This window comes from Glandiceps talaboti, chromosome 6 (genome assembly GCF_964340395.1).
Source record: "Glandiceps talaboti chromosome 6, keGlaTala1.1, whole genome shotgun sequence".
In the NCBI taxonomy this organism is placed as follows: domain Eukaryota; kingdom Metazoa; phylum Hemichordata; class Enteropneusta; family Spengelidae; genus Glandiceps; species Glandiceps talaboti.
In genome coordinates, this window is record NC_135554.1 from 14,601,400 (window position 1) to 14,615,591 (window position 14,192).

At 35.5% G+C, this 14,192-nt stretch overlaps 2 protein-coding genes across 2 annotated transcripts in view; both read left to right on the forward strand.

The window, feature by feature from the left end:
• The first annotated feature begins 3,287 nt into the window (after positions 1-3,287).
• On the forward strand, positions 3,288-6,420 carry LOC144436879 (phospholipid phosphatase 1-like). The gene is made up of 4 exons (XM_078125740.1): positions 3,288-3,469; positions 4,023-4,080; positions 5,620-5,799; positions 6,224-6,420. Exons 1-4 carry the CDS (start codon positions 3,288-3,290, stop codon positions 6,329-6,331), a joined length of 528 nt encoding a protein of 175 aa, XP_077981866.1. The 3' UTR covers positions 6,332-6,420.
• Positions 6,421-11,463: 5,043 nt separating this feature from the next.
• The window catches only part of LOC144436334 (arylsulfatase B-like), a 10,320-nt gene continuing 7,591 nt past the window's right edge, over positions 11,464-14,192 (forward strand). The window contains exons 1-4 of the mRNA XM_078125106.1: positions 11,464-11,779; positions 12,454-12,616; positions 13,187-13,358; positions 14,028-14,079. Coding sequence (XP_077981232.1) covers positions 11,504-11,779; positions 12,454-12,616; positions 13,187-13,358; positions 14,028-14,079 — 663 coding nt within the window. The 5' untranslated portion in view covers positions 11,464-11,503. The remainder of the gene's footprint in view (positions 11,780-12,453; positions 12,617-13,186; positions 13,359-14,027; positions 14,080-14,192) is intronic.

The following is a 14,192-nucleotide window of genomic DNA, read 5'->3' on the forward strand; positions in this document are numbered from 1 at the left end:
GGGGGGGGGGGGTCGGAGGAATCATGACAAATTTAGATATTTTTTTAAGTCCCCCCCCCCTTTTATAACCCAAACAATTCAGATCCCCCCCCCCTCCACATGGTCAGAAATTTTCAAGGCCCCCCCCCCACACATTTATTTTTATAACATACTAGTATATAGCCACACACATACACACGTGTACACACAAACATACATACATATACCTAAACACATACGTACATACATACATACATACATACATACATACATACATAACATACATACATACATACATACATACATACATACATACATACATACATACATGTACATACATGTACATACATACATTGTCACTAATGTAATTGCATGAACATGTTTACATTTGGAATCTCCAGATTTTACTCATTTGCACAGACTTTAACATAACTTGAGTGTATATTGAAGCTGAACACTGGGTAATTAATGTTAGTTGTTTTTTATACAGGAACTTGTGTATATACATGTTTTGCATCCTTTTTTGTTAAAAGGCTGTCAAATTTTGACATGATTTTTAGTTCTCCAGTTTCACTAATGTTTTTTTAATTATCTTTTAAAGCCATACTCCTACCCTGTTAACAAATTTACATGAATACTTTCCAATATTATTTTTGTATAGTGTTTTTAAAATTGATGGATCTAGAGACAATTAGACTACTGTACAGTCTTTTGCAAACAGCATATACAAATTTGCATTCAAAATATAAAAAATACATGTAAACTTTTAAAATAAGTCAACTCTGTCCTTTAAGCCAAACACTGACAGTCTTGTATGTATTCCAAGCAAATAAATACACACCATGGTAGATATGATGCAGATCCATGGAAATAACAGGTAAAATGGTGGCCAATGTTGTATATAATGTTTCAGTTTGCAACAATTCTTTTGTAAATGACTGTCTCTTTGTACAACTATTCATCAATTCTTCTGGTCTTCCATGTTGTTGCTCTCCGGCCTTTCATATATTGCATTGTTTTATTTTTTGGATAGGAGAAAGTTTCACTCAATAGTACTACACAGTGAGCTCTGCATCTCTAGACAATTTAGATGAGCCTAATTTGCAAAGACTATTAGTCCGTGTGGTTATTAGCCCTATGAAGGGTCTCAACAACAATCTTATTTGTATTTGTATTATTATCAAACCTGTTGATCCACCACCACCAACCAAATATCAGTGACAGCCTGACAGGCTATTTATACTCATTTCACATTTATCAAAATGTGCCTTCAGATGCAGAACTTGATGTCCTTTGCTCAAAACTTTCAATAATCAATCAGGTACAAATGGATAACAAATAATTTAGGGATGGTGCACATTTAACTTTTAAACGATTAAAATATTTAATTTTTACAAAATTTATTTATATTTATACATTTTTTATTTACCACTTTACATTCATTTTACAAATATAAATTGTAAGAAATGTCACAAGTACTTTCTGCCTGAAATCATAAAGGATTTTATATACATGTTTTTTTTTGGAAGAGTTTTATTTATCATTGTTATTTATTTATCTATTTACTTATGTAGTTCAAAATAGTTCAAAACGTTTATTTAAAAGATTAAATTCACTTCAGGACAGTTCAACATGCCATCAGCCGATGTCGAGTATGATAAATAGTGCAATGCAATGCAATGTCATACTCATTTTGCAGTGATTTTGGGCTATCTATATTGTGCAGTCTCTCCCTGTGCTAATTTTACAGTTGGTTTAATAGTTGTGATCAACAATGGGCGAGATAAGCAACTCAACACACACTTAAGTTATTAAAAAGACATTGGGTATCTCAAAATGTGTTTTCATCATTATTATATGTGAAAAATATTTTTAGGCTCCCCCCCTCCCCCCCAAACCCACAAAAATTTTCAAGTCCCCCCTTCCACCATCCTCCAAATTTTCAAGCCCCCCTCAATTCCTCCAACCCCCCCTCCCATTATTTGTGAATGCAGCCTTAGGACAGTGTTCTATGACATACATGTGCATATTCATTGTTGTTGTGATACGATCCAATATGGCTGCCTGGCAGCCATTTTTTGTGAATTTTCCCTGTCCAAAGCCATAACTCAGACATGCTTGAACAGATCTCATTCAAAGTTGGTATTGGGACAGTGTTCTATGACATACATGTGCATATTCATTGTTGTCGTGATACGATCCAATATGGCTGTCTGGCAGCCATTTTGTTTGTGAATTTTCCATCTCCAAAGCCATAACTCAGACATGCTTGAACAGATCTCATTCAAAGTTGGTATTAGCACAGTACTAGTGTTCTACTATGACATGCATGTGCATATCCATTTTCGTCATGATACAATCCAATATGGCTGCCTGGCAGCCATTTTGTTTGCGAATTTTCCCTGTCCAAAACCATAACTCAGACATGCTTGAACAGATCTCATTCAAGGTTGGTATTAACAGTGTTCTATGACATACATGTGCATATCCATTTGTTGGCAAAGTTCAAAAATGAGGAATGGTTTGGGAGCTCATGAAAAAGAGCCGATAGGCCTTGCTTATGAAATTTGGATACCCAAAACATAGTCAGCATGTGTGGGGAGAAATGCACCACACCTTATACAACAGTGTTAATCCCCAAGTTTTGCTCTCCTTTTTAAAAAAAGAACAAAATCTTTTCATAACACAATTTGTGATATCCTTATAGTGGTTTTCAACAACATTGGAAAGATATCATCAGTCAAGTAGCAATATGAAATACAGACCCTCCCCATTCAACCAATTCATATCATTCTTTCAGTCCCCTCATATCAGAAATGTTTCACTGAACTCTTCATCATCTATAGATGAAGTCGTCTGCCTTCACAAAATACATTCTTTAAGCAAATGGCACTCACATAACTGTCTTAATTGTTTTTGTTCATTCATTGATTTTAATATTTTAGCATATTTCATGTCACATTATGTTTTGTTTTCACTTAGCATTGGATACTGAGGCTTTGTAAATGACTTGATTGATTGATTGATTGATTGATTGATTGATTGATTGATTGGTTGATTGATTGATTGATTAATTGATTGATTAATTTATTGATTTGTTTAGTTCATTTCATTTTAATCTATTAGTGTAATATTTTGTTTGTTGACTGAGACACAAATTATGTTGATTCTTGTTGCAGTGTGTCATAATCGAATCAGTGCTTTATTCTCGTCGTGACAAGAACGCAACAAATCGATATTACGCCACCAAGCGGCTACGAAGTGTGACTGTCCATCCCCTCTTATACATTCTGTACTGCATCATCGGGATGTTTCTATTTGGCGCTCTCCTTACTGAAGTTATTACTGATAGTATTAAGTACACAGTAGGGCGTCTCAGACCCAATTTCTTATCAGTTTGTGAACCAAACCATGATTTATTCAATTGTTCTGATGGTTATATCGACTGGGATGTGTGCACTGGTGATGAAGAAATGATTCAAGGATCGAGGTGAGAACCATCATCATCAAAACTGTATAAATAAGAAGTGTGCATTGCCTTTGCACCTATTGTAGCCCACTCACTTTATATGCACTTTCTATCATACACTTGTAATGAATGTTTGAAATTAATGTCACAAGTATGGAGGATGACTCAATATTTTATAGCAGATATCCGTTAAACCTTCATTCATATAATGGTCAACAACTACATGTACTTTATTTCTTTTAAAGATAAAAGGAAACTGTACAGCATTTCATAAAGAGATCGCTCTTGCTTTATTGGGGGGGGGAAAGCACAATATGTAAGATAGAGATGCCAATTGCTTTATTCCGGGGGAGGGGAGTAGGTAGGATAGAGAGATTACTCTTGCTTTATTTGGGGGACACAATATGTAAGATAGAGATGTCACTTGGTTTATTCGGAGAGAGGGGGACACAGTATGTATATAAAATAGAGATGCCACTTGTTTTATTCGGAGGGAATGGCTTGCAATTGTATGGTAACCCAACTAATGTTATATATTAAAATGAATTATTTTGATATATCTAATATTCTCTAGGTTGTCGTTTATATCAGGACATTCATCACTTAGTTGGTATTGTGCAGTGTTTTTTGTTGTAAGTACAAATTCCTTTACTTTTTGACATTAACACCTTCTGATCTGTTTTGATTTTTATTTACTCATCAAATGTGATAAATTTTACATCATAATATACAAGTTTTGGTTATCTCTTTCAATACTTACACTTTACAAGTTATAATACGAGAAAACAATAATTGTGGATTTATATCAGCAAAATATAGAAAAAGTGTAAGAAAATAAAACCCCCAAAATAGATCAGACGGTTTTTATTTTACGAAGTGTGTCTGGTCCTTATACAGAATAATGATGGACAAATAGAATATAGCTTTGGATGACATAGAGTACACTTAGTACAGCAGTTATAACCACACTCTTGTCATCATAGTGGAGTCATGATGGGCAAATGGGTAGAGTGGCCGGCTTGGAATCTGCAGGTTGCAGGTTCAAGCCCCATCGTTGCCGTTTGTTTCTGAGAGGCTAAAGTCCTTGGGCAAGATTCGAACCATGACTGTGCCTCAGTCCACCCAGCTGTATAATTGGGGACCTGGTAGGATTGAGGTTGCAATGTAAATGCGCTTATAAAGGCTGCAATGGATTGTATGCTCCCCAGGGAGTTGACGAAGTGCAAAGGGCCATTGTGCCAATTTGAATATAGATCTGAGCCAGGGGTAATAATTGTAAAGCATTTGAGCACAGAGTGGGGATAGACTGTAAGGTACGCTGTGACGGGCGCCCTCACACATCGGCCAACCCCTACATTAGTCTGTAAGTACGCAGTGACGGGGCGCCCTCACACATCGGTCAACCCCTAACACGTGTGAGAGGAAGCCGGTGAAGGTGAAACGTCATGACGTATCTTATAGTCTAAGAGTCGGAAAGAGCTATTTAAAAACTAACATTAATATTATTATTGTATTGGTATAATGTGAAGCCTTTAGATGTTAGGGTTGTTGCTTCATGCATGTTTCCTGTATTGGTTCTGATTACAACTAAGCAATCAATCCATAGGACCCTTCTGATTACTTAATGTCGGCCCCATTTATTGAATCATTTACACAGTCACACTATTCTGTATAATATTGCAATGGTAATTGTATTTGCTACATGTGTTGTGGACCTATGTGTTAGGCCGTATCATAGAAAATGAATGATGTGCGTGTAATAGTGGTCACATGTGGTTGAATACACATAAGCTAGAGGTTCTAACCATAAAGATATCTATGCTCTAACATCTATGCTCTAACCTAATTCACATCTCTAACTTAGCAACTACCTCCAAAATGTATATCCATTGCTCTTTCAGTTAACAGTTTTTCATCCATGCATATATCGTGGAGGGGACCCTCCAAGATAAATCCCCTCCACGAGATATATAATCTATGTAATTAAAGTTAGCCAACACTATTTATTAATCGAATCAGTTTCAAACTATTGAATCTTTAGATATAGGAAATATTCATAGTAAGTAAATTGTAAATGTGAATAGTTTTAGTTTCATGTGAATACCAAACGACATGTTTCTGGTGACTTTATTCCAGTTTAATTATTTTTAATGATATTAATATTGCTATAGGTATATCTTCAAAGACAGCTCGTTCTATCTTGTTTTTCTACTTTATTGAAACCAATACTTCAACTGTGTGCCTTGATGTTGGCACTATTGACTGCTTTATCACGGGTTTCTGACTATAAACACCACTGGAGTGATGTGTTAGCTGGGAGTCTTGTTGGAGCAACGGTGGCGCTGTTTACGGTTAGTAGATATAACAAAATAAAAAAGCCAATTCACTCACTTCACTTGTATCTGATGCCATAGATCAGCGAGTCTACCGCCCTCTTCAGTCGACCACATTGCTAAGAGATATATACATGATATATGCACACCGGGTATGCACAATTTACAATGAAATGACATGCGCGGTAAAGGGTATTATGTCACTTACCGAAGCCTGTAGCTATTTTTTATAATGTACCTGTACCCATGTACCTGTTTTATCATAGTTAAACGGGTATATTTAGATTTAGGGCAATTCACGAATGTTAGGCAATGTATGGGCATTCTAACCACACAAATGAAATGCCTGCTGGGAAAAGACTACCCATTGGGATTTATATTTTCTTTCACAGAAGTGTCATCTTCCATCATTATTATTTTTTTTTTTTTTTGTATTTGTTAGTTCTACTGGTTGTCAGGTCTATTAAAGACTCCGGATCCACGTCCATCCTGTCCAAAGACAACAGTGGATAACAATGGTGATGGAAATGATCCACAGTCGATGATGTAGTAATGGTGGCGTAGCTGGGCCGTAGCCTGACCAAATTGCCAAGGGGGCAGAACTTTGTCTTGGTGCAATCTTGCATTTACAATTTAGAAAAGTGCTAATTTACATAAATTTCCATGCAATTTACATAATATCTATTTTAGCATATATACGCAATTAAATATCATATGTAAGGTCAGAAAAAAATGCTTGTCAACGGGTTACCTAACCCATCACATTGAGTAAGTAGGTCGATTTCATTCTTTTCACAATGCTTGACAAGGATAAAACAAACCACATATAATCAAAATACTTCAGGTCGAGTTTATATAGAACTTTTCAGTCATCTTGATACTATCTCATGCAATCTGTCTGCATAGCTACAGTTAGGAAATGTACACAATTTACGGTTAAACAAATGGTGTAGTTCCTCTCGCCCTCTCCTCAAAATATGTTAAGCCCCGCCAATTGAAACTCAAGCATTATTTTAGCCACCCCTTCTGTCACCTACACTACAGTGGAGATATCAAATCATATGGTACGATGATGCATTGGAAGGAGACAACTCCAAAAGTGAAAAAAATGAAAATAAGACAGTGTAGGAGGCCATTTAGAAGCATAAAATATCAAACCATAGACATAATAAAATAACAGAATTGAAACAATTATGATGTATTACATATTATTTGGAAGTGTATTTTGTTGTGGCAAAGCTGAAAGGTATTATGCGGACGTTTTGGTTCCAAAAAATCAAGAATAAAGAGCAAAACATTTCAAGACTTTCAGACTTTTGATGGCCCAATGGTCGTAAACTTTTGTTCAATTCTTTTTAGTGCACATTGGATATTTAATCTCAACTCATGCTTGTATGCAACATCAGAGCCAAGTTAACCACTGTATCAGATATTTATATTATATAATTTGGAATAGACTCAAATGTATATTGTTACATGTACTATTCAGAAAATATAAAGAAATATCCTTAATTTTGAAGAAAAAAATGCGAAGCCCTCATGAGGATATATTGCCCATCACCAGAAAAAAAATATATGGGTAGGTTGAACAGCTTTTTCATTTTTTCTGGCCTAATGTCGTATCTTTCAAAGTAGTTGCCGCAAAGATGTCACATTCAATGTAAAAAAATGGATGGTGCTTTCTCAAATAAGTAACACAACAAAATAATCATTTTCTTTACCCAACTCACACAACTAGTGCTGTTATGGCCTCGTTTATGTTGGAACCCAAGGTGAACTCAGTGAATTCTCCTTGTCATTACCATTATAATGGAAATTGAAGTTTGGATTCTGATGTCGAAGGTACAGCTCTGTTTACAAATTCAGGGCCATTCTTTCCATAGCAAATTGTCGCTTCAAAATGAATTGCGGAATAATGCTAGTGTCAGTGTGCAATGAGATAATTATATAAAACAACATTTTAAGCAAAGAAAAAGTCGAACACAATTATTGAAAGAAATATCTTCAAATAGTGGATCTTAAACTGCGTACCAAGTTTAACAGTTTTTCAGGGCCACCAAATATTCCAAAAAGAGATCTGCCGTTTTATCAGTATGAAATGCTTTAAATATAAGGAACAAGATGTAAATGAGATCGAGCGTGTCTTCAGAGACACTGCATGCAGCATAGCAAGCGAACTCACATTGAACGACTTTTCCGTCTTTTTTTGAGTTTCACTCCCTGACATTATAATTGCGACTTGCTATCTTCAAATGAAGGAGACTTTCAAGACTACTGTTACTCGCGGAAAATGCACAGTGCATGTGCGCACTTCTTTTGTACTTTCCCGCACAAAGAATTTTTAATTTGCTGCAAAAAGTTACAATTTTTAACTGGACACATTTTAATTCAAAGTTAAGCCACGGTACAATAGCGATATAAGATACATATTAGCCAGGAGTCAGCAGTGTATAGTCACTTTAGTGAACTATCCATTTAAATCGTGCATGCTAGGAATCGTCACGTAAATAACGATTTTAATAGCATCGCTATGTATTCAAAAATTAGCTTTTTTTTCTTTCTTTTTTCCAAAATCTCAGGGGGGGGGGGCAGCTGCCCCCTTGCCCCCCCCCCCCGCAGGCTACGGTACTGTGTAGTATTGTTGCTCAGCCATGAGATGACGAGTTTCGACTGTGTTATATAGAAGTCACAACCAGTTCATCAACAACTTTATATACATTGAATGAATGAATGAATGAATGAATGAATGATATAAGAAAGGAACAACACATACAATATTTTTCTTTGTACAAAACTTCTGAAAAGTATATGCTGTGAGTTTCAGTAATGGCCATTCAATATATTTGCATTGATTTGCTTCAATGATGCTGGCGTGATATTTTGATATTTTAAGTTTTCCAGAGAACAATGATGTCCAGTTTACATCTAGCCAGAAACTAGATGACAACAATAAATATATGGCCGTTATCACGGGTATGAGTGTATATAACTTCCCCAAGATAATCCAAATTGTGCATCTTACTTCACTTCTTAGTAAAGAATGATTTTTCAGTTTAACAAAACTTCAAAAATCTTCTCAAAAGAGGGCAAGATCACGTACTAATATGTTGAGTAACAATGCACATGTCTGTCTTCTTTAGTAGTTTTCCACAAGACATGCATTCCATGGCAGCTATGAATCCTTGTCCGGTAATTATGAGACATAAAATATATGATGTCGCATACTTGTGGGGGGGGGGGGGGTTGATTATATGTAAATAATTCCAAGGATGAGTTTAAAAGTCACAAGCAAACACATGAACATTCCTTATTTGCCATTATCTCTATCCCTGACCCTAGAGATCGTTAACATATATACACTGTATTGACTTTGAGTTAGAACAAAGAGATCCTCAACATACCTACACTGCAGTGAATGGACATTGAGGTAAAACATATATGATCTTTACATAAACCTGGCCTTCCTGATATACCAGATATGTGATACACTTGGTATGTTTATAATCTGGAATGTATACAATCAATTTGGAAAGACTCTCTCCTGGTCTTTATGAACTCAAAATTGCTATATCATTGTGAGTATGATACAATACAGTTTGTATTGATCTAGACAGTCAACATACAGTTGCAGCTGAAATAAAAACAAAGAGAACTTATACTATGGTTGGACATCACTCACAAGACATAGAGGTCAAATAAGGGCATGATATTGGATAGCATTGGGGCACAACCTAAATATACAGACCTACGAGACCTCTGAAACCTTTCCCTAAAGTGTGAAAGGTCGTAATTCATACGTTGACCTGCTGTTTTACAGTAAGATGTTGAAAGAAAGGATATTTAGCATGAACAGTAGTTTGTAGACAAGATTTGTTATATTTCTGTAAGTTTTGGGGAACACCTCAACTTTGAATCGGACTGACGTCACAAAATGTTAGATTTAGGCCAAAATATTTATGTGCGAGTGAGTTTGTTTTTCAAATATATGCATAAATAGAACCAAGTGTAAGTCCCAAAGTAAACCACTGTATTATTCACGTTTCACACAAACAGTTTATTTATTTGGACCATGACATTCTATTCCAATGCATCTTTAAAAGAGTATTCATAATTTTGGGTGGCTGGAGGATTATTCCAGTTTACACAGTGAATGTATTCTACTAGATTTACTCCTCCTAAAAGATCATAATTATGACAAAAAAATGATTCAATCGTCGAATATAGAACCGATCATTTTTTTATATAACGAGGTGCACGTGTCAAGTTGACCTACCCAAGGGGCACACTTCTTTCCTAATTACCATAAATTCGACGTCAACCTTCCGTCTGACACAAGTAAAAATATGCAGTTAAAGTGGCCATATGAATGAGAAATGGGGTATCAATTTTGGATGTTAACTAATAAAATATCTTTACAAATTATCTACTTTGAAAAAAAAAAACAATATGAAACAAGATAGCCGTAGCTCTTCTTTGCAATTCTATAACTTAAAAAAACACACACCCAAGCAGGTACATATAAGTAATCATTACGTCATGCCCAGTCTGCGCATGCGTCTGTCGCATATTGAAACATCACCATGCATAAATAGTTTGATTACTTGTAATTACTTTTGATTAAATGTTGTTACTTGTGTTTATCTATTTTGTTTACAAATCACTTCCTGTACGTACATAACAAACTTTTCACACATTTTGCAAGTTTATTATTGCAGATTTGGTCTATGTTGTTTCAATGTTTTGAAGAAAGTAAAATTAGTAAAACTTATTTTACTGAATAAATCAAAGTGAATACCAGTTTCTCATTCATATGACCTTTGACACAGTACTGGACCACATTATGTTCAACAACCTCTAGATCATTCGAAACTTGGAAAGTATTAATGTTACTGAAGGGTTATGATGTCGTAAATACGGTCGAAACTAACTCAGCATGCTTTCAATCACCACGTAAAAATAGTCACTAAAATAATAAGCATGCTCGTAGTGTTTCGGACCGTTTTTTTTTTTAAATCATTGGTGCGTGAACATGTCTGGTCTTTTTTGCGTGTTTAATACTTTTTAGGGCGAGATCAATAGTCCAATTTAGCCAAAGTAAAATAATTTATTTTTCTATCCTACATTGAACTCTTGATCATCTCGCCCCTTATTAGGCTTATTGCAAAAATATAACTTTTTTTTATGGATAAAAAAGTTACAATTTATATTCGGAAACTTTTCTTTTGTTATGAATTTCAAAAACTGCCCCCACATAATGTGTGCGTTTAATTTACTTTTCTAACAACAATATGAAAGTCACGTCTACACTCTGAATATACACTCTGAACATAATACTAAGCTAATCATAAGTGAATATTTATTCTTTCCTTTTTTAAAGGAAAGAAAGAAATGTACAGCAAATAAAATATAGCTTTTATTTGAGTATTTTGTTAGTGAATATGGGATCATTATATTTGCTCAGATTTAAACTTGCCTTTTGTTATTTCTGAATTGGCATCCTAATCAGAGCCATGTGTTACTGGGCTGTCCCCAATTACGGTCACACGTCACCATTCCTATGTCTTGACCCCATCCTTCACACAGATGCTATGCCACTTTTCACAAGTGTTTATCTTATCGTTTACACTACCCAACATTCCATTCGTTTGGCGTTTCCAATAGAAACACTATTGGGAAGGTCGTTGAACGGTTGGCATAGCCTACAGTCTGTCTTCCCCCAACTATGGCGACGATGGAAGAGGAGCAGCGAGTCCCTTGTGTACTAGAAGACAGCAAAACCATCACCAAGAACGGTGATGTTATTGAGAACAGATCGGAGAATATCGGTGAAGGGGATTCTGATGGAAGTGAAGCTACAGAAGATAAACGTCTCATTGAAAACAACTTGAATACTAACATAGAAAGTCGTACAGACTCAAGGTCCTTAAGTGAGTCTCAGAGTTCTCATGATAGTGACGGAGATGAAGTGGTACATGATATGATAGAACTTACAGAACTGGTAAGAAACACGTTGTAATTCACTCTCATATTGCATACACAGATCAAAACACTTTGCTAAGACTTCGTATACTGGTATTTGGAACCACGAATGTTTTATCGGTAAAATATGTGGAATTTCCTCTCTCTCGATCTCGTTGACTCATAATTTACCGTCATTTAATCCCGGTTCGTACATAGTACGACGGTATATCATTACACATATAGCCCACATATTCAATCATTGAAGTTTATGGTCATCCTATTTATTTACTTTTTACTGTGAAATAATGTCAATAACAACAAGGACGACAGTATAAACAACTCCAGTGTCCACATGTATATCCTTACAGCATTACTACCAACACCAAAATCGTCAGCGTACATAGTACGTACATACATACATACATACATACATACATACATACATACATACATACATACAGTGTCAGTGATTATAATGAGACAATTCAAAATCGGGGTAAAAGTATAAGAACAAAAAAGACACGTGTTTATGTTGAAGCAAACTTCTAAATGTGTAGGACTATTCCAGCAACTGTTTTTCATATTGTGTTGATATCAACATATTCTCTATTTCGTGTTTTTACCTGCAATGTTAAAAAAAAAGTTTTTGTCTTGAGTATATCTCAGAATTTTTTTATCGTAAGTTGACAATGTGACTTTCTTTCCTTCTAGAATGATAAAACGGTTACGTCACATGACGAAGACTTTGTGACATCTGGGCTAGATGATGACATCACAGCTGCAGCTCTAAAGAAGATCAAGAAAAATGCTATAGCATGTGCTTTGTTAACCATGCTTATAATGGTTATTGTAGTTTTGGCAATAATTGTTATCGGTAAGACGATTTTAATTGTGCGTTGTCTTTCATTTACTTATTCCAGTGAAACCTAACTGACAACTTGCCAGACTGGTTAAACACGTCATTGACACTTCGAAACTGTTTTCTAATTTTTCACAATTATTGTTCTAAATATTTAGTCTATATGATAAAGAGTGACATTCTCAAATCGTTATATTTCGTTTCTGGAAGTCAACTCTAATATTATACTGAAACCAAACAAAAACAAAAATATAACGAGTTATGATTTCGTTGTAACGTTTTTAGATGATGTGACAAAATTTAAATATTTTAAGTAAACGTAATGCTGTAACATTGGTCTTACATCACAGATTATTTCTGGTGTCTTGTAGATTCGAAGTAACCACCATATTCCATAATAATTTGTTGTAGTGTGGCCCATAGTGTACAGTAACCTGTTAAATCTATGTAAAAAGTTAAGAACACAATACAAATGAAAAGATTCTATAAATCATGCTGTCTATGTCCCTGAGTAAACGGTTCATTACTCATATAATCATCGTGACAGAATGAGACAACGCAAATAGTTCTCTTTTTCCTTTTCAGTTTTGTCCGTCCACAATTCAAAGCCACCCCATATCGTGTTCATATTGGCTGAAGATCTCGGCTGGAATGACGTAGGTTGGAATAATCCTGACGTCAGGACACCTGTAATCAATAAATTGGCTACAGAGGGCGTCCTCTTTAATTGGACATACGTGCAACCAATGTGTACACCGTGAGTTCTTTTAAATCCTTTATTAAGGCAACTTCGATGGCGCTGTCTTTTGTGTATCCTCTTCAGGACTTTATAAGACACCCGTTGATGTCGATAGTGTACAATATGAGTTTATAAGAAAAGTTGACCATGAAAGCACATCAGCTCATTTTGACTTTTACATGTAATAGTAACAAACCCGATTAATAACCATGAAATGGTTTTGCAACATCTCATTTTTGACGTCATTTTGATGTCATTTGGCAAAGGAAAAGACATATAATGCGATAAATTATAGAGAATGTCCTCTCTAGTTGGTAATCAAACAATACATCTACGCGGTAACCTTTCTATACATCTTTTACGAGCAGCATTTTATATTCGAATACTTGATTGAAAGTTTGAGCAAATATATTGAGACTCTTCTGTCTGTCTGTCTGTCTGTCTGTCTGTCTGTCTGTCTGTCTGTCTGTCTGTCTGTCTGTCTGTCTGTCTGTCTGTCTGTCGCTGTCTGTCTCTCACTGTCTATCTTTTTCCCTCTCTCACTCACTCACCCACTCACTCACTCACTCACTCACTCACTCACTCACTCACTCACTCACTCACTCACTCACACACTCACTCGCACACAAACACACACACAAACAAACACACACACACACACACACACACACACACACACACACACAGAACAAGAGCTGCTTTGATGACAGGCTACTACCCTTTCAAAATTGGAATGCAGGTACGTATATATTTTATTCAAACAACGTGTTAATTCTTAACAAGTTTGTCGGTAGGTATTACAGGTTGATCACAGGTTGATCAACACACGTGTGTTGGGAGGACTCGGTCAAT

Coding starts and splice junctions, on each gene's coding strand:
- LOC144436879 (XM_078125740.1), top strand. CDS start 3,288: ATGTTTCTATTTGGCGCTCTCCTTACTGAAGTTATTACTGATAGTATT. Junction 4,081..5,619: donor ATTGTGCAGTGTTTTTTGTT/GTAAGTACAAAT, acceptor ATATTGCTATAG/GTATATCTTCAAAGACAGCT. Junction 5,800..6,223: donor CAACGGTGGCGCTGTTTACG/GTTAGTAGATAT, acceptor TGTATTTGTTAG/TTCTACTGGTTGTCAGGTCT.